Source organism: Equus caballus, chromosome 27 (genome assembly GCF_041296265.1).
Source record: "Equus caballus isolate H_3958 breed thoroughbred chromosome 27, TB-T2T, whole genome shotgun sequence".
Taxonomy (NCBI): Eukaryota; Metazoa; Chordata; class Mammalia; order Perissodactyla; family Equidae; genus Equus; species Equus caballus.
In genome coordinates this window covers 50,352,484-50,373,738 of record NC_091710.1, presented here as the reverse complement: position 1 = coordinate 50,373,738, position 21,255 = coordinate 50,352,484, and the positions used below count along the sequence as shown (strand labels likewise).

Here is a 21,255-nt window from a genome sequence, read left to right as displayed (position 1 = left end):
GAATCCAGCTGCCTGAAGAGACCTCAGTACCTTGAGGTTATAATGATGTTGCTTTTGCATCACTGCAGAATTGGAAAGAAAATAAAGTAGTAGACTTGAGGCTTGATATTGTAACGATGATCTAACTGTGAATGTGACTCAAACTTTCCGTCCAATTTAGAAGAAACACTGGCTAAAAATATTTTTAATATACTTATAAAAACAGTAGCCACACTTGATATACAGATGGTATTACCAAACATGATGATGAAAGAAACCAAGTATGTCATATATTATTAGCTCCTTTCACCCCTTTGTGGAGTAGAGACCAATGTCAGTAACGTGTTCTGCACCCCTTTGATGATTAAATTTTTATGTAATGTTGCAACAAATCACTGTATAAAAACAATATATAGATAAATAAATAATCTTTTCCCAAGATCATGCTTTTTGGCCTGGCCATCAAACTGGCATATAAAACATGGCATTATTTTAAATGTTCAGGAACAACTCACTCTCAATTTCACCAAGGTAATTGTTAAAGACTGTATACTGATAAAAATATGAAAACTGAAAGCCTAAAAGAAGGTGAAAGAAAATTTGTGACTCATTGACATGCTGGTCTTTGAATTTATGATCTCGAAAACTGGCAGACTAGATACAGCCTCAGAAAGGCCTTGCCTTATGAAATTGTCCTCGATAATTTTAAACTTATTTCTTCCACAATTTTGTTTTCTTTGATTAACACTTTCTAATGGACACAGTGAGCCCAGTGTCAGCAAATTTATAAACCACTATGTTACATTTTCTTTATCAGCATCTTATAAAATGTCATTAAGACGTAACTTTCTAAGTTTCAGGAACCATCTGCTGAATTAGACAAAGTATTTCACTTCGTTGCTAGAATTGTAAGGTGAAAAATATGTGGGATCTTTAATAATGAAAACAAAAATTGATGCATTTTCATGAAGGCTGGTATCAGACAACTGAATGTACTTCAGGTAAAAAAAAGAAAGAATTCTTTTTAATTCAAATCTAATGCATAAAGTGGTCTCATGGCAGCATTTTTCCAAGCTAGGTTTAGCTGCTCTGTAAGATCTGTCTATTTAGCCTATTAGCCTTCTTTTAGCCTGAATGCTTGACCTCATCTTTTTCTTTTCCTCTTTGTCCTCCTCCTTCTTCCCCCTCCCTCTTCTTTCTTTTCCTCTCCTCCTGGTCTCCATCACCATCGTCATCATAATCATCATCATCATCATCATCATCATCAGATGTGAATAGGTCTGTATTTAGAGCACTTTGCAGGTTGGGTTCAAGAACAAAATACAAAATCCATACCCTTAAGGAATTTGTACTTTGAAAAGGGAAATGGGGCATAACAGATACATAAGAAGATAAACAATAGGAGACTCCATTTATTAAATGCTAAACAAATATTTAGAAAATATCAGTTACAAAAATTCAAAAAGTGATTAATCCTTTAGCATTCTTTATCTTTCATTTCTGACTCTCTGCCTCAAGGAAAGTTGCTGGGTTATTTTTTAAATGATCACAATGTGTTACAAAGAGGGGAAAGGAGACGTGAAGAAGGAATCTGAATTTACCAAACTCCTATTATCTCGCAGATACTATGATAGGCACTTTCACCTATTCACTGTTTCATCTAACACTCACATTAAACTCACCAAACCCAAAGATAACGGAAGAGAAAACTAATTCTCAAAAAATGGGTTTTGAGAAAACTAGGATTGAAAAAACAGACTAAGTTATATAGAAAGTGAGTTTCACTAGAGGAAAAAAGCCAGAGCTATAGCAGAAATCATCTCTGATCTGGGAACCCATAATTTAAGTGGCCAGTCAATATGATGATTGACTACAAAAATTGCTGGCTTTTCTACACATATAAGGTTTATGGAGAGAATCTGAGTGTATGGTTTCTGAATTCTAGATCTTATGATTTAATTGTAACTTTCTATTGTGGATGGCTGAGTAAAGAGATTGAGCATGTTTTAAGTTCAATTACTCTGAGCAGCATTCAAAATTACCTTTCGCTGTAAAAAGGATGTTTTTAAAAATTTGATGAAAAACGATAAAATCTCTAAGTATAACAAACCATTAAATGAATCTGGGTTTGGTAATATATGGGCACCATTTCAAACTGTTAGAACTTCTCAAAGCCTAAGGTTGGTTTTCATGGACAAACCATATTCAGTGTCATATTGAAGAGTTCCATTGCTCAAACAGTGCTCAAGCCTATATATATATATAAAAATATATATATATATATATTTTTTTTTTATTTTGGCAAGGAAGATTCACTCTGAGGTAACAACCATTGACAATCTTCCCCTTTTTCTGCTTGAGGAAGAGTAGCCCTGAGCTAACATCTGTGCCAATCCTCCTCCATTTTGTACGTGGGTCACCACCACAACATGGCTTGACAAGTGGTGTATGTATGTCCATGCCCGGGATCCAAACCCAGGAACCTGGGCCGCCAAAGTGGAGTGTGCCAGATCTAACCACTACGCCACAGGGCCAGCCCCTCAATCCTATATTTTTAAAATGAATTCTAGTTGCAAAATATTTAAAGGTGTCTTACCAAAAATAAATACAATTCTTTACTACCACTAAAAAAGAAATTTCCAGTTTAGAATTCCAAAATCCGTATTTGAATGCTATTATTATGGGAAAAAAATGATTTTCCTAACTAGATACATTTTTTTTTTCTCAGAGCTGAGTCTAAGACTATCTCATTTCATTAACTGAGGATCCTCTTTGTTCTCTGGATATTTGTATGAGGTTTTATTCTGGCTCCCTGTAGAGTTGAGTTTGAACAAAATAGTCATTGACTAGTTTGCCCATAAAGTCAAAGAACATTTGAAATTGATAAGAAAACTATAATCAATATTCATTAATTAACATTTACATATAGAGAGAGACACTAGATACTCTATATGAAATGCTTAGGACAGGACCTGGACCATTATAATATTAGCTATTATATTTACTATTTTTCCATGAAAACTAAATCATCTTAGTGAAGGCAGTTAGTTATGTTTCAGATGTGACATAACTAAATTGAAGTGCAAAACTGATATAGTATAGACTATTAAAAAGGAAAAACAGGGGCAAGCATGGTGGTGTAGTTGTTACGTTCACACACTCCACTTTGGCCACCTGGGGTTTGCAGGTTCAATCCTGGGAATGGACCTACACACCACTCATCAAGCCATGCTGTGGCTGCATCCCACATACAAAATAGAGGAAGATTGACACAGATGTTACAGATGTTAGCTCAGGGCCAATCTTCCTCACCAAAAAAAAAAAAAACCCAGGAAAAATAGATATCTACTAACACAGGAAATGTGGAAAGGTGTCTCAGAAACTGAAAAAAAAAATGGCTGGTAAGTTTTGGGGGAAAGCAATTTGACCATGTACTATTTCTTCATTTGAATTATTTACTAAAACCTTTTCTCATCAAAAACAATAAAAAAAATTATAATGTTTTTCTTACACGTTTCATTAAGAAAGAATAGCTAATTCTTTCAAAGAACCCTTCTGTTGGAGGAAACAAATTGCATTAAAAAATACTTGCCAAAACATTGAAATTTCTATTATTAATTAGTGGAAAATGATAATTAGCAAAAGTTTTTAATTGTCCCACTTTTACTTGAGAATAAAGAAAAAGCATGCATGCTCCATAACAATGTGAACAAGACAAGGTGAACTATATGTTCTATGTTCCCGGCATCATTTTCAGGGATAGAGTCCAGCAAATTATTCTCTTTTGTAGAGGTAGGTATACTAAAAGATTATCGTTTCTCATATGATCGAAATTTAATCCAAAAACATTAAGCAATTTAAACAATGTAGCAAAATGTCTTTTGTCCTTTTGAAAGTTATTCTGGTTATACATAGCAGTAATGTTCCAACATGTTGATATATCTTAACACTTCAGGAACACAAATAGTTTAAAAGCCAACAGCCACCCTTCCTTTTTCTTCTGATCTCAAATTTGGTCATAGTGTAACTTAATTCCCCAGGGACCCCTATAAATAGCCCCCAATAAGCTGCTGACTTTCATCTGCGACCCAAGTTAAATTTCACTCAGAATTTGAGAGAAACGAATCAGCTATCTTCTGTTTTTCTTTCTTTTTATTTTCACAGAGCAGAGAAGGAAGTTTCTTTCAGATTAAGACTATCCAAGACAATGGTCACAACTTGAATAGAAAACACATGGGAAAACATGAATTATTTTTATAACGTCAGCTAATCCACAGCTGTGCCACCTGTTACTATGGACGCTATCCAAAAGCATTTTGAAAATAAGCCAGGCAGCCTGCCTTCAATGTATGAAAAAGAAAATTGTCAAACATTTTGCAAGGACGGAAGGATGTACGTGTCGAGGAAAATGGAGGCCAAAATTGACCAAGTAAAGGTTATTTCCTGTGTTCTATGAATCCCACATGAGCCACTGCTTTTTGGATTAATTAAAAAATAGTTAATTTCTAAGAACCATTTTGAAGTCATCACCCTAAGTACATTCTGTATCAATATCTCACTCTACCATACTGGATTTCTCACTTAAGATTAAGTGTTGATTCAGGGAGGTAATGCAGTAACTATCAAGCACTTTCATTTTAAAAGGTGAACATACTCATTCTAATGATATCTTTTTTAAAATCTACACATATCCTTTATTCTAACAAAATAGTGGAAGGTGTGCTACTGAGCATCTTAGATCTCAGACAAACAGCACCACAGTTATAAAAACATAAAGCAACTAATCCAATGAAAATATAAAATGACAAAATTCTAAAACAGTATATCAAACCACAGAAGTCATAATAATCGGAGAAATGCAGAAGTTCTGGGAGTATCTATTAAATTTCATGAAAAATACACCTAATTTTCCCCACTGACAGGTGTCTTAGAACTACATTTGATGACAACATGAAGCTAATTTCTTAGACTCCAGCATTAAATGTCAGTGAAAGCACAGCTGTCAAATCACAGGACAGATTCCTCTTAGACGCTTTATAAAATCTAAATCTCTATGTTTCTTCTAGCTTTGTTATTCAAATGCTGAGATGGCAGCTGACAATATTTGTTAGATGAAGTCTGTCCACTTGGAGCTAGAAAAAGAAGACAAATTCCCTTTTTCATGGGTCTGCAAGTAGCCAATATCCAAGGAGCAAAAGGAGGCTAATAATTCTTCCATTTCAATAATTGTTTGAAGGTTTATAATGTTATTTCCCTAGCCACTGGTCTATGGATTTCAATGGCATACTATTAAAGAGTCTAATTCTATTAATAAAACGGACACTTTGACTCATTTCGGTTCTTTAATTTCTTTGCAATGGTTCTCAAAATATTTTACTACCAATACTTACTTACTGGTAGGTAGTGATTTTAGGGTGAACTAATTATTTGAACTATAAAAATAAAAGATTGGCAAGGGAAAAATTCAGAATCATCTAGGATGTTTTAAAAAGTAGTGTCAAGTTGAGATTTAAGTATAGAATAAGTATACATTTTTTTACATATATATTCAATTTTATACATTTTGGTTCAGCCGCCAATTAGCAGCTTAAACTTGGGGAAAAGTGCTTAATGTTAAGCGTCTTCACATAAGACTCCTAAAAGGATCTAGACATTTGTTTTATCTAGAGGTCTTTTGATTGTGAAGAACAGAGATTGACTCAGATTAGCTGGAGGATGGGCAGCATAGGCACTATAAAGATATATGGAGGGAAAAGGAGGCCCTCAGGGAACTCCAAGAATCATCTTTTCCCAACTCTCAAGAGAGGAGTCCCATTGACCCAGTTCTTGGAGTCAAGACTTATAGGCCATAGTTTGCTGCCACATCTAGGGATTGGATGTCCTTGGTAAAGCTATCTAACTCTTACCGAAAAAGCCAGAGTTGGCGATAAAGAAGACAGCCATAAATTACAGAGCACAGCTGATTAGGGCAGTAGAAGTGTGTGGTTTAGGCAGAGCCACTTAGAAACGGGTGTAGCAGGCAGGCCATTATTGACATCTAATGCAGTGTAGGGCATGGTTCAAAGTCAGACCCTGGCCTCAGACTGACTGTATCGAACCCCAACTCTACTACTTGCTACTATATGATTTTGGTCAAGTTAATTAACCTATTTGATTTTTAATTTTCTCAATACTAGTACCACTTAGGGTCATCATGAAGAGTCAACGAGTCAATTTAATAGGCCACCGTCTGGCACTGAAATCATCGGGCAATTTAGATTGACCAATATCATCTATCTCAGAGAGCCAAATCTACCACCCTTTGCATTTATTATAGTGGTGTCTCTTCTTCAAGAATGATGTCTGCCTAAGGAAGGGCTAGACTCCAACGTCATCTCTCAGGGCAAAAATAACCCTAGTCAAAAAAATTTTCAAAAAGACTTTCAGTCAGCCCATAAATATAATATATATGCTTCTGTGCATAGACTCCTTTATAGTGATGCTTGTGTGTGTAAATGTGTAATGTAAAATGTAAAGTATATAATTATGAGCAGACATGTCAAATATAATTGTACACTATTGTTAATTATGAGAGAGACGCACATTAAGATTAAATAGGAAAGAAAAAAATAAACCTGCGCATTGTCTAGATATTGTCGCTGGTTTTAATAAGCTAAGGAGATGCTGACATGCCACATATGTTAGTGGTGTTAGGGTAAGGATGAATGATGATCTTCAACAGTGGCCATATGACGGGTGTGGAGAAGATGAAACTGGGCGCTGTTCACATTGAGTTTGATCTTCTGCTTCCTCTAGTGATCCGTCCTTAAGGGGACCAAGGAGTGATTCTCTTCAGGAGATAGTAGAGCAGGCTTCCATGTTGGAGAGGAAGTTGGTGGCTGTCTTTCTTCAGCTTAGAAGTTGATAACAGAGATTCATAAGCGGCTGGTTAGTTATACCAGGAAAACCTGGTAAATAACACCATGGCTGCTATCTTTTGAGCTGATCATACACTTCCGGTACATTATACGTAATTTTGAGGCTTTGTTTCACACCATGTTCACGTTCAGAAATTAAATCAATTGGATTCTTGGCTGTTTGGAACAGTTTGGCCAGTTTGTATGAAGATTACAACTTGCTAGCTCCTCCTGTTCATTTCTATTTTCTCTTTGTCTCTATGTAATTTTATCACTTCTTCGAATCACTGATTCATCAGCCAGGCCCTGTGGCCGCTTCCTAATTCAGCAATGTGTTTATTGAGGTTATCTACAAAGCAATGGTCACCCACTTGCCTGGCCACCTGAACAGGCATTCACTAATTCACTGATGATCAGACACTCTTAAATCATTTATGTCTATTCCCACAGGTCTGGGCAAAACGTTTCAGACATAGTTGCATGTCTACAAGTAATAAATCTATACATTTTATTTTATTTTATTTGGTGAGGAAGATTGGCCCTGAGCTAACATCTGTTGCCAATTTTCCTCTTTTTTTTTCCTCCCCAAAGCCCCAGTACATAGTTGTCTGTCCTGGTTGTAAGTCTTTCTAGTTCTTCTATGCAGGATGCCACCTCAGCATGGCTTGATGAGCAGTGTGTAGGTTCGCGCCCAGGATCCAAAATGGGAAAGCCTGGGCCACCGAAGCAGAGCGCATGAACTTAACCAATACGCAACCGGGCTGGCACCGAAATGTATACCTTTTAAATCTGTAAAAATCTCTTCATGCACTTTGCTCAACTCCTCTACGTAACTCAAGCCCTTGTTGCCATGATTTGGTGACGACGTATCTCAATTTTTGATGACAGTGATGTTAGGTTTATTATGACTGTACTGAAGGGCTGAGTTCAAACAGCTCCTTTTCTTTTTTTCTCCAATACCAGAACACTGTTGCTTTGGTTGAACACAAGATAAAGTCACTGGCTTTCATTTAGATGGTATGCTTTATAAAAACACTAGACTCCCACTCTGAAAAATGAGATACTCATGGGAGGGTGGCTGAAATGAAGGGAGCAAGACATTAATGACCTTCATTTCAGTTTCACACCAGTGCATGGGCTCACTGAAATAGAGTGCCTTGGCGAAGTCACCTACACTTTTAAATTATCCTCTCTCCCAGGCTGAAAACATATAGTTAAATTAGGGTAAATGTTAGGATTGCTTTTGATTGCCTTTTACAGATTAAGTGAGGAAGAGAGATCTCATTAGGAAGAAAAATACATTTCTTATGGGAGATCTCTTGAAGTCCTTAAGCATCAAATATATCATTTTTTTCAAATATGTTTATGAAACCACTGGCTTCCATTTTACAGTCTAGTTGAATTTGGAGGGTGACAGGGGTAAATACTGAAATGAATTTAAGTCCAAATTTGTAACAGGGAAAAATAAATTTAAATTGTAAGAAAGGACAGTAAAGTATCTTTCAAATGGAAGAGAATTCTGTGATACGTGAGTTATTATTGAAGACAATTCTACACGATAAGAAAAACACGATAAGAATTAATGCAAAGTGTTGCTTTCTTTTAAAGTAGAAGGATTGTTACATCTTCCCACCTAAACTCTTGAAAAACCTCTAATGATTTTACCTACTTATCAAGTTGCTCCTCCAACTTAGATCCCGTGAAATTGCACATTGTTCCCCTGGCCCCGCACATGTAGAGAGCATTTATATTCAAACATAAGTTTCTGACAACAAACTTCTATAGAAAAGGTGTCACAGGCATGGTTGAGAGGAATAGAAGACCAGGAATGAAGAGAATTCAATCTTCTCTTTCTCAATTAACAAAAAAATGCTTCATCATAGATATTTTACTTATATACCTTTATATACTTATAGACGATTATAAAACTTTACTTTTAATTTTTAGAAAATTGTTTTCCACTGCTCTTTCTGATGTAAGTATGCACATCTTAATGATAAAAGAACCCACTGTGACAGAATCTTCCCCACCCCTAACACAAGATTTTCAGGGTTACCTGAGAAAAAACATCACAACCAATTACATCATTTTTCTTGGTTCCTGCTTCTTACCAAGGCTTTCTCAGACATATTTAACCTGTTACCACAACCCATGATTTATCTCAAGGTTTTATTTAGTGTAATGAATATCATTTCTCTATTTAAAATTATCCGTTTACCTTTTCTTAAACAAATTGACTGGCCAAGAAGCAAGCTCATTATGTGCTATAAAAAAGATTTCAAAATAAAGTAAAGGTTTATACTCTCTCCTAAAGTAAAACCGTCAATTGAGATGCCTTTTAAGGATGGAAATTACCAAGAAAATTGGCCATTTCCAATCACTGATGAACATGTAAGCTATTTATTCATGTAATAACGGTAGTTGAGCTTTTTCAATTTTAAAATACATCACGTGATATCTATGTAGACTATTGTGTTTCTATTACAGAATACTATTAACAAGTGTGCTAATGACTAAAATTTGAACATTAGCTTATCTATCATCTTCCTGTATTTCTTATATAAAACCTTTATATATTTAATGTCAATGGTCTCTGATTATATATATGTGAGTGTGTGTGTGTATGTGTTAAAATAAGAGACCCAACAAAGCTGAATGGCTCAAATAATGAAAAAACTATACTATGCTTCCAAACTACCAATTTTATCATGTAAAATATAGTTTTCTAAAATAATGCATTTACATATATTAGAAATCAAATTTGATAGCTGAATCTTTTCCATACTACTCTTAACTATCACCTTTATGTAGGATTACCTGTGTTACTGTTTCATCCTAAGAACACAGGAGCGTTTCTATAACATTACATAAGCCTGAGCTCAGACATGAGGGAAAACGCTGCCAATTCTGGGGTGAAAGCCACAGTTGCCTCCAAAGCTACCACTTGACACACACACACACAAATTCTAGAGTGTTTGAATCATTTGAAATGGCCAATATTTGACCGTTTTTAACCTATAAAAAAGACAGTTTCATTTTAACTTATGCAGCCAGATTTACCTACACAGGCTTAAAACATGCATCGGAAAATACCCTTGACATCTATTACTTAGAAGTTGATTACGGTCAACTCTATAGAAAGGAAAACCTTAATGTCTCTATACACTGAACATTGACGAACCTTTGCTCCATCTATATTAAAACTAAACCGCATCCACGCAAAGAAAAAAACATTTTTTTAAAAAGGTGCACCAACCAAAATACAATAGATACACTCTTGGTCTTTGTCACATCAGATATCCATTCAAAGCTATCGATAATGGTTACATCATCAGATTTTTGACTACAACTGGCTACGAACATTGCGTTTGTGGCTCACACCAGGAATCCCTTGACCCAGCTTGACAAGCGTGAAAACATGAAATAAATGAAGGTTAACAAAGACTGGTCTAAAGGATAGTTCACAACAATACTGCAATGCTCTGATTACTAATACTTGACTGTGCATCTGGATACTTATATTTGAAAGATTTGCAAATAATGACGACATTCATGCCGGACATGACTGCAAGTGAGGAACAGACCAAAGGGGAAACCAAAATGCCTTCCAAGAGAGAAACATTCATTAGCCTTACTGGCAAGAGTCTAAAGCAAACAAGGAAACTGCGAAATAATTACTTAGTTACAAATAAACCCTTTTCAGCACAGTACCTTTTTGTGTCTGTCCCTCTTCCATATTCTCTTCCATGGCTACCTTTCTTCAGTAGAATCTGGTACACGGAATTAATCAAAAGCTCAATTAGATGTTGGAAAAACTGGTGATTTTTTTTTCCCCTGGGAAGCTCCAACAGCAGTGGCTTAGGCAAGTCCTCGGAGCTCAGCTGAGTCTCCCTCGCGCCTCTTGTTTGCTTGGAGACAGGCTGTCAAGTGTAATTTCATTCAAATTACTCTTCCGTGAAGATTATCAATGTTTCTTCTCAAAGCTGCCCATTGTGTGCCACTGTAAGCAGGTATGCAAGCAAAGAGCCTGAGAATTTTGGGGGGAAATTTGGTCTGAATCCCAGTAGCAGAGAGTATGATTCATAAGCCTTGCTTTGCATTTAAAATGGGGAAAAGAAATTGAGGTTTGTACTGAAATCTGGGCTTTAAATTGGAAGCAGGCTGAGCCGTGAACAGATGCAGGGGTGTCGTCCTAACATGAGGCGGACCACCAACCCTTAATTCCCCCTCTTTGCCACCAGAGTGGGAAAGCCCAGATCGCTGTGGGTTCTTTATGCCGCAGCAGTTGCTCGCCCAGCCACATACCTCCCAAAAATGCGTTTTCCTTTTCTCTCCTCCCTGAGTATCTAGTTAATTGGATTTAAAAGTGCCAAGAAAGGACACAATTACACCATCTCAGCGTTTATCTGTAAAAGGTTATTAAAAGAGGACTTGTAAGCTCACAACTTTCGGATTTAAAAGATATACAAATATGGTTTTCAAAAGAAAGAGTATAAACCTTTAAGCCTGAGAGATATGTTTTAAGCAATTATTCTACTTCAGTGCCAGAAGACCCTTAAAGGGAAGGGAGAAAAATACTGAAATTAAAAAAAAATCTATTGATGTCTTTGTAATGTATTGTTATGATTTTAGCCCACAAATGAGAATCTCTCGAAAGAGAATTTTTTCAAGAGTCATTATTGGGGAATGAGTAGGATGATAAAAGAAAGGAACAAATTCTAGATAAGGAACAACGGGATAAGCAATTTATAATGGGAATCTGCAGTCTGATTTGGAATGCAAATCACAACGCTGCAGGCTGGCAGTAAATTAGCATTTGTACTTCAGCCTTCTGAGTGACAGGGCACAGTCCAAGAGTCTCAATACTTCACAAAAGGTATAGGGAGAAAATAAACATACAGTTGTGTGTGTGTCTCTTTCAAGGGGGCATAAACCTTTGCTGGAGTATAAAGGAAGAAAGATTTCCTTCTCTCTGTCTCCATCTCCAAAAAAGCAAGAACACAGAAACACACACAAACACACATACACACAACTGTAATTTCTTACCTTTAATGAAAAATGATTTACATCCTAATTATCCACAGTATAAGTTTCTTGCATTACAGCATATATTTCACATACACATTTTTAAAGTGGATCAGTAGCACGTTCCACACCACCCTTGAAACCACATTACAAAGCAAGTACTTAGGAGAAAGACTATTCTTGTCTAACATTCCACTTTATTTCTCATAAAAGAATGTTTAGCCTTCTTCCTTCTACAATCATTTGCTCTTTATTTTCTCTATTCAAACGGATTTGAACCCAAAGGTAAATATAATTTGAATAAATCAAAAACCTCTCTCTTCTGAATATATTTAATCTGTATTCAAAGGTTTGTGAACGCTGCTTGCTCAGGGCATGGAATGAAAGAAGAAACCATAAGGGAAATCAGGGACAATTCATTGCAGCATCTCTACTTCAAAGAACCCCGAGGCTGACGTAACCTGGCACAGAGTCACAACAGAATGGAGCATCCCTCTTCATTTATATTCTTTATTCATTTTATACCACAGAAACCACCAGGGAAACAAACCATTAATAGCAAAAGCAGTAGAAATAGTAATGCCACTTTAAATTTTTGGAGCACTTGACAATCTACAGACCCATTCACATGCATTAACCCATCTGTAAAACAAAAAAGGAAAATGTTATTTTTCCCTCACTTTATGTTGGAAAATACTGAGGCTCAGGAAGACCCGGGGCCTGGGCCCGCGAAGGACCAAGTAAGTCTTAGAATCCACGGAGGGATTCCTTGTGTAATGCACTGAACCTGAGAGCCACTTTCACTGCCTGCTCTATTCCATCATGAGTGTCTTCAGCATCTTCAAAAGTCAGTCTCCGTTCTAGCTTTCTTCTTCACCATGCATATGAAGTGAGAGACAGGGAAAGGAAAACATATTCATTGGGCAAGATAAAGGAAAAAGTAACTAGGACTTCTTTTCCTTCTGGAAACTTTTGGAGCAGAGCAACAAATTCTTACAATGATCAACTTTTTGTCTAAAGTAGGCTTTTTCACACAAAAATTGTTACCAAAGGAAGGCAATAGCAATTTATACTGATTTTTTAATTAAACAAAGCGTGACCTCATAATCCTTGCTGAATAGACTCTTATGACAAGAAATATCCACTCCACACAGCTTCCGTATGACAATCAGGGGTCAGTGAGCAGAGACTGATTGGTTTAATTGTGGTAAAATAAACATAACATAAAATGCACCATTTTAATCATGCTTAAGTGTACAGTTCTGTGGCAGTAAATACATTCACAGTGTTCTGCAACCATCACCATCATCCATTATGAGAACTTCTCATCCTTTCCTAATGTAAACTTTGTCCCCATTGAACACGAATTCCCCGTTTCCTTCTCCCCTAGATTGAGGGCAGGTGAGTTGCAGTGGCTGATTATTGTTTTATTTATTTATTTATTTTTTGAGGAAGATCAGCCCTGAGCTAACATCTAATGCCAATCCTTCTCTTTTTGCTGAGGAAGACTGGCCCTGAGCTAACATCCGTGCCCATCTTCCTCTACTTTATATGTGGGACGCCTACCACAGCATGGCTTGATAAGCGGTGCCATGTCCACACCCAGGATCCTAACCAGCGAACCCTGGACCACCAAAGGGGAACGTGTGCACTTAACCGCTGCTCCACCTGGGCCGGCCCTCTGATTATTGTTTTTAAAATTGTTTTGTAAAGTCTTGGTCTCATTTGAACTAAAAATATTTCAACAATTAAGTATTTCAAAACTAATTAGAAAAGAAAAACGGTTGACATTATTGTATATTAACTTTATGACTTCTAAAATGTACTGTATGAACCTTAAGAACTGACAATGCTCTTTCTCTAGACCTCCTTTAAGACCTACAAATTGAGATGACAAGAAGCCTTACCTAATATTCTTTCCACTTTATCAAATTGCATTTGCTCCACTCTATTTTTAAAATATATGATATGAGTTCAATAGGTAGTTAAAAATGGTAATAAATGTTAAATACTATTTTCCTTTCAAATATTGTCTAAGAAATATTTATAATAAATATTGCTTTTTTTTTCTCGTGGAAGCTAGAAGATACAATAATCACTAAATTTAAAACCACAGTAAGTCCTCATTTCTCTTAATTCACCTTAATTCTGAGCTGGCTCTTTCTTTAACACTTCATCTTATCTTTACAAAACATTTTATTATATAACCCTCCCCCCCAAAATCTATATATTCCACTATTATATAATTCATCACCTTTGTGATATAATGTTCAAAATATAGTCAAGTAAACAGTGTTAAGTATTAAACAAGGTGAAGTTTCCAAATACAGCATCAACTGTAAAAAATGTTCAAGTTCCTTGGGTCAGACTTATGGAAGAAAGGAGACAGGGAAAGGTATGAACCAAGTATAGTGCACAGGACAAACAGACATGGACATTGTTTAGAAACCAGTTATTTTCCTCCAATGTTTCAGACACAGATCCCACACTATCTTGAGAATTAAGTCTTAGTTGTTTTCTTCCTATATTTTGACAAAGAAAACAGAACTTTTTGACTGCTAGCTTAAGCTCTGGGTCAGAAGCTGACTTCCATTAAATTTTCTTAAAGAAAATTAAAACCACCACAAACACTTGAATGTTTTAAATATATTATAAAAGGAGCATCACATTCTTGGGAGTTTTATAATCGTATAATGCAGTCGAGTCACAGAATGACCACAGTCTTTACAAGTCTTGCTAAACTTAAGTATCATTACCCTACTTCCTGTCATTATTTAATTGTACAAGTGTTTATTTAGCGTTCTTACATGCATAGGAACTTACTGTAGGCAAGGGAGATACTGATCATAAACCCCTACCCAATGATGCTCACAGCCTAACAGCACAAGACAGATCAAAATGACAATGCTTTACGACAAGTGATACCCAATAAGGATAAAAACAACACAGGCTTCTATGTGAGCCCACAGAAAGCATACCTAATCTATTACTCAGTTTTGGTAGTTGGGAAAGTTTTCCTGCTTTTCCAGAAGGTACAGGTTGATCAGACGTGATACCCAAACAAGGTGATATTCGCCAGGAATATGGGAGGGGAGGATGTAGAGTAGAAAGAAAGGTTTTCTAGACAGTCAAAACTGAATACTCAAAAACTCATAAGGAGAGATGTTCTCTCGATTACACGTAATGGACTAACATCTGGCCACATCAGGGGAAATGCTCTTCTACTGTTTATTAAGCATCTTATCCCCAAGGTGTTCAGTAGTCTGGGGCTGGAAAATCCAGTTCTGAGTCTTGGCCCTTAGTTTCCCCATAATTACTGAAGAGGCAGAGAGACACTCCAGAGATCTGTCCTGTCCCCCAGAAGATTGGAGTCTTACAAGGGAGGAGATGAGAAACCTATTATTATTTATCCCAAGAAATTACCTCCATGTCTTTCACCCCAAGACCCTTCCTCTCGAATCTATTAATACTGTATTTTCACAGAGTTAGCCAAGCCTGCTGCCATGACACTGTCATGGCCTTGTGTACAACCCGTCAGTGGTTTGCCCACTCTTTAGGATGAAGTTCAACCTCCTTAGAGTGGCTGGAAAGATGGGGCATGACATGGCAGGAACCTCTCTCCCTGGACTACCCTCCCGTTCCATTCTTCACTCACTATTTCCTTCTCATTTCTCAAAATTGTCTATTGTTACACGTTACTCCTTTGGCCTAAAACAGTTTTCCTTCCACCTTTAGCTACCTAAATCTACTCACTTATCAGATCTCAGCTTAGATGTAGGGTCCCCTGGTAAAACTTCCCTGACTCACAGAGCACACCTCCTTTAGTCCTGATAACGCACGTCCTCACAGAGTTATCCCTCAAAGTTTGCAATTTACATTTTTCCCCCACTGGCCTTTAGTTTGGAGGCCCCATGAGGCCAGGGACTCTCTCTACCTCCCCCAAGACAAGCACACAGTAAGCTTTCAAGAGATGCTTTGTTGAAGGCATGAATAAATGAATGAAATAATAATGATGAATGAATGGATAAATGCAATGGCTTAAAACATACTTTCTCTTATGTTTAGCAGCTTCCACAAAGTATCTTGGAGTGTGACCCTCATTTACAATAATTCCAGGAGATATAAGTCATATTCATATATACCAAATGCCATGCCTGAGGACTTGATGACAGAGTGATAAAGAGATATTTCAAAGACAAAAAGGCACCAGAGAATCATTCATTGTGTGCCACACTTCCCTTACTAAGGGAAAGTTGTGGTGTCAGAGCAGCGATTACAGTGAGAAGAGATGAAAAAATTCAAGAGTGACACTCTTTAGACCAAATTTACCCTTTCAAAACAGGAAGAATCAATTCTAAGTATTTATTGTAAACCCAAAAGTTGATAAAAATCTAAAAACTTCTGAAAGTTTTTGTCTCTCTCCAAAATGCTAACAAAGGAGAAAGCAAATTCCTTTTCGGTAATCACGTTTTCCCTAAAACATGGCTGAAAGCGTGGGGGTGGCCTGTGCTTCGCAATGCAAAATCCAAACCCTTCCACTAATTCAGAAAGAGACAAGAAAACATGGCCCAAGCTGGTTCTTTATTTTCTCACAAATGCTACTTGAATTGAACTCACCAAGGAATCAACTGTATAGCTCTTCAGCTCACCAAAGACTCACCTCCACCTCTCACTCACTCACTCGCTCAGCTGGTATTGATGCAATGACTACATGTAGCAGAAGCCGGGCTAGGTGAGCAAGACAGATGTGGCTCCCTGCTGTCACAGAGCTAACAGCCCAGCTGAACGAGAGAGAGACATAACTAAACAAATAATTGGAACGAAGTATGAGAGATGCGATTATAATAATAACAACTAAGATGATACTCAGCTAGCATGTGTGGGCACTGTTCTAAGGCACTTACAGTATTTATGTCACTTAATCTACACAAAAATCCTATCAGGTAGGGGCTGGCCCCGTGGCCGAGTGGTTAAGTTCGCGCGCTCTGCTGCAGGCGGCCCAGTGTTTCGTTGGTTCGGATCCTGGGCGCGGACATGGCACTGCTCGTCAGACCACGCTGGGGCGGCGTCCCACATGCCACGACTAGAAGGACTCACAACAAAAAATATACAACTATGTACCGGGGGGCTTTGGGGAGAAAAAGGAAAAAAATAAAATCTTTAAAAAAAAAAAAAAATCCTATCAGGTAGTTACTATTATTCTCATTTTTATAGATAAGGAGCAAGGCACAGAAAAGTTAAATGCTTTGCACAAAGTAACAGAGTGTTGGAGCTAAGATTCAAACCCGGGCTCTCTGACTCCAAACGCCATTCTTCAAAACGTCCCTGTATCGGCCTACACTTATCTAAGTAGTAGACACAAGAGCCTAATATAGGCTGAGGCCTTTGTCACAAAGTCCTATTTCAACACAGACATAGGTATTCATTCAAAAAACATTTAACTTCTTACCACATGCCAAATATGTTGCCAGATGCTATGAAGAACACAAAAAAAGTTGAAGAAATGGTTTTTGTATTCAAAGAAGTTGCAATTGAAGCTAAAAATAATGCTCATTTTAAATAGCAATAAATCAATGAGTATGTTTTTAGACGAAAACTGCTATAAGAAGTTGAAGAAGAGAAAGTACTTTATGATGTTTTGATAGATTTAATTAAGAAATACAGCTATCATAGAATAGAGAGCCCAGAAATAAACCCATGCACGCATGGTCAATTAATTTATGACAAAGCAGTCAAGAATACACAATGGGGAAATGACAGTCTTTTTAATAAATGATGTTGGGAAAACCGGACAGCCACGTGCAAAAGAACTGGGGCAGCCACTATGGAAAACAGTGTGAAGGTTCCTCAAAAAATTAAAAATAGAACTACCATATGATCCAGCAATTCCACTTCTGGGTATTTTTATCCAAAGGAAAATGGGTGGATTGGGTCAAAAGGCACAAATTCCAGTTAAAAAATAAATAAGTCCTGGGATCTAATGCACAGCATGATGACTACAGTTAATAATAGAATATTGTGTATTTGTAATTTGCTAAGAGAGATCTTAAAAGTTCTCATCACAAGAAAAAAATTTGCAACTGTGTGATGAATGTTAACTAGACTTATTGTAGTCATCATTTCACAACGTATACAAACATCGAATCATTATGTTGCACCCCTGAAACTAATATAACATTATATGTCAACTATATCTCAATAAAAAAATACAACTATCACCATATTCAAAGTGGTTTAGCAGAAATATGAAGAGATTTACTTAATGGACATATTTTGCTCTAAAAATACTCAGTGCCACAATTTAGCAATTGGGACATTATGGCCAGTTCCTATTCCTTTTTTAAAAAAAAAAAAATTAACTTTTCAGACACAATATTGTACCTAAATAATAAACACCTGTATACCTACCATCCAACATATAAAATAAAATATTGTAAAGATATCTGTGCCCCTTTGTTAGCTGTATTTATCTCCTTACATTTACTCAATCCTACCTACTTACTCCTGTTAACCACCTGTCAGTATCAGGGTGTTTTATTCCTGTCTACTGTCCTCATAACAATATATATGTATATACTGTATACATAAATATTATATACTGTCCTCATAATTTAATATATGTATGTACACTGTGTATTATATATCCACCCATCCACCTATCCACCCACCCACCTACACACACACACACACTATTTAGTACTGCTTTACAGGCATTGATTTTATATAAATGGTTCTTTATTGTTTCTTTCCACATGTTTTTCGTCAATCTTTTGGTATTTGTAGATCTAACCTGTTGATGAACATTTAGTATTGTTTACAATTTCTAAAGTACTATAGAAAATACTGCAATGAATCTTTTTATATATGTCTCTGCATGTAGATATGCAAAAGTTCCTCTAGGAATGTATTTTATGTATGTGTATACATACATAAATATGCAAATATGTATGTGTATATATACTATATATACATGTATGTATATATACTATATAATATAATAATAAATGTATGAATATATATACATTTACACGCTAGCATGGAATTCTTGGGTGAGAGAGTATGCATATATTCAATAAGATGAGATATTGTCAAAAAATCTCCAAAATGCTTGTGCCAGTTTAAATTCCCATAGGACATGCCACAACTAGAAGGACCCACAACTAGAATATACAACTATGTACTGGGGGGATTTGGGGAGAAAAAGCAGAAAAAAAAAAAGGAATAATGCAAAAAAAGAAATTCCCATAGGAACTGTCGGACAGTGTTCCTGTCCTACATCTTCAACAATACTTGATTTTTAAATGTTGCCAAAAGATACACTTTAAATTCATGTAAGTATTCATTATATATCTGTTTTAATACGTATTTCCTTGAGTATTCATAAAGTTGAGAACATTTTCATGCCTATTGGCCATTTGATTTTCCTCTTTGGTGAATGCATACGCTTTGCTCACTTCTCCATGTGTTGTTTGCTTTATGGTACTCCTCTACAGATGTTATTTTTCAGTTCTTTAACTCTAATTTTAAGATCCTTTAACAGTTAAATGTATTACAAATAACTTTTTACATCATGCTTTGTGTTTCACTCTCTTGTGGCAACTTCAATCATATGGAAGTATTAATCTAACAGTATTTTCCTTTGTGACTCATGTTTCCACTTATGAATTCTAAAATCATAGACATATTACGTATTTTCCTGAATTTTCTCCCAAAAGTTTTAAAGTGTTGCTTTCATATTTTGGAATATAGCTCCACTGGAATTATTTTTTTAATGAATGGAATACTATACAAATCTAATTTATCTGTCTTTCTATTCAGATCACTATTCCAAATCAACGTATTAAGTAATCCATGATCTGCAAACTGATTCACTATGCCACCCCAGCCACATACGGTTTCTAAATATAAATGGGGCTATTTCTGAGCTGTCTATTCTGCATCATTGGTCTGTGAATCCATGCCTATGTCAAGAACACATTTCCTTAGTTACTCCAGCTTTACAAGTTCTTTATATTTGTAAGAACAAGCCCTCAACTTTTTATCCTTCTCTTCAAAATTGTCTTGGTAAAATCTTGGCCCTTCGGTCATCCATATATATTTTAGAAAATCAGCTTTCCAATACTACAGGGGAAAATAATTTGCATTTATTGAACTTACAGTAACTTCATGAATTCACTGAGAGACAAGTAACATCTTTACAAAATTGAATCAGCTTCCGTGGACATATGACATCTGTCCATTTAATCAGAACTTGCTTCGTATATTTTGAGGATATTTTTAAGTGCTCTCTCTAAGAGCTTTCACATCTTTTGTTGTATTTTGTTTATTCCTAGGTATTTGGATTTCTTTTATGAAAATTTTTATATTCCATTTTCTAATTCTTTTTGACCGAAGTAGAGGAACACAGTGTTTGTAAACTAATCTTATAAGAAGCAAATTGTTAAACTCTCCTATAGTTCTAATAAGGTATAGGTCTTGCTATTTCTATGCAATCACAACATCCTTGAATTAAGACAGATTGGCTTCCATCTTTCCAATCTTTATATTTTTATATATTGCCTCTATCTTTCTGTGCACTCTAGGATCACCAATGCAATGCTGAATTGAACCAGTGATTTAAAAAAGAATGATGCCATTGTTTCACCATCGTATCTCGTTTAAAGTAGGTTTTGGTAGAGGCATTTTATATAAATGCATAAGTTCCCTTTGATTCCGTATTACTGGCACTTATTTATCAAAATGTTTGAATTTTAAAAACTCCTTTTTCTACATCAAGTAAGATGATTATATATAGGGTCTCCATTAATACACTACAGTAGAGAAACACATTTGTAGGTTTTCTGGTGTTAAACTCTGCTTACCTTCTTGGTACAAACTCAACTTGCTCATGATATATAATTGCTTTAACTTTGATTTTAATATATTGAAAGCTGTTCTTTTAATTGGAAACCTTCTCCTTTTCAAGCTGGTTTCCTCTAAACATTGATAGTGCTAATTGAAAAAAAAAAAAGCTGTACACTTCAGGAGAGAATCCTAAAAATTTTAGTACATAATAAAATTGGAACATCATGTAGCAGTAAATGATTATGTAAACCATGCTTATTGATATGAAAATTGTTTATAATAAATAAAATGATAGGAGGATATAACAAAATGGTCTGAGTAGTATTCTTCCATGTTTTCAAATGTTCATAATTATATGCACAGAAATAACTCTAGACAAATGTATTTGAAAATGCTAAGAATCCTTTTTTCTACAAAGTAGAATTTGCAATATTTTTTCATTCTTTGCATGCCTTTTGGTATTGTTTAAATGGTTTAATAAATATTGTAATTATCAGAAAATAGAGCAATT

The 21,255-nt window shown here is 35.9% G+C and overlaps 1 protein-coding gene across 6 annotated transcripts in view; it reads right to left on the bottom strand.

Annotated features, from left to right (window-relative positions):
• Nucleotides 1-21,255, bottom strand: part of GPM6A (glycoprotein M6A) — a 312,724-nt gene that overhangs the window by 142,371 nt on the left and 149,098 nt on the right. Inside the window, exon 1 of one of the 6 annotated variants that reach the window (XM_001493131.7) lies at nucleotides 10,587-11,872. The exons of the other annotated variants lie outside the window; for them this stretch is intronic. Coding sequence (XP_001493181.1) covers nucleotides 10,587-10,623 — 37 coding nt within the window. The 5' untranslated portion in view covers nucleotides 10,624-11,872. Of the gene's footprint in view, nucleotides 1-10,586; nucleotides 11,873-21,255 lie in introns of those variants that run through there. 6 annotated transcript variants of the gene reach the window in all.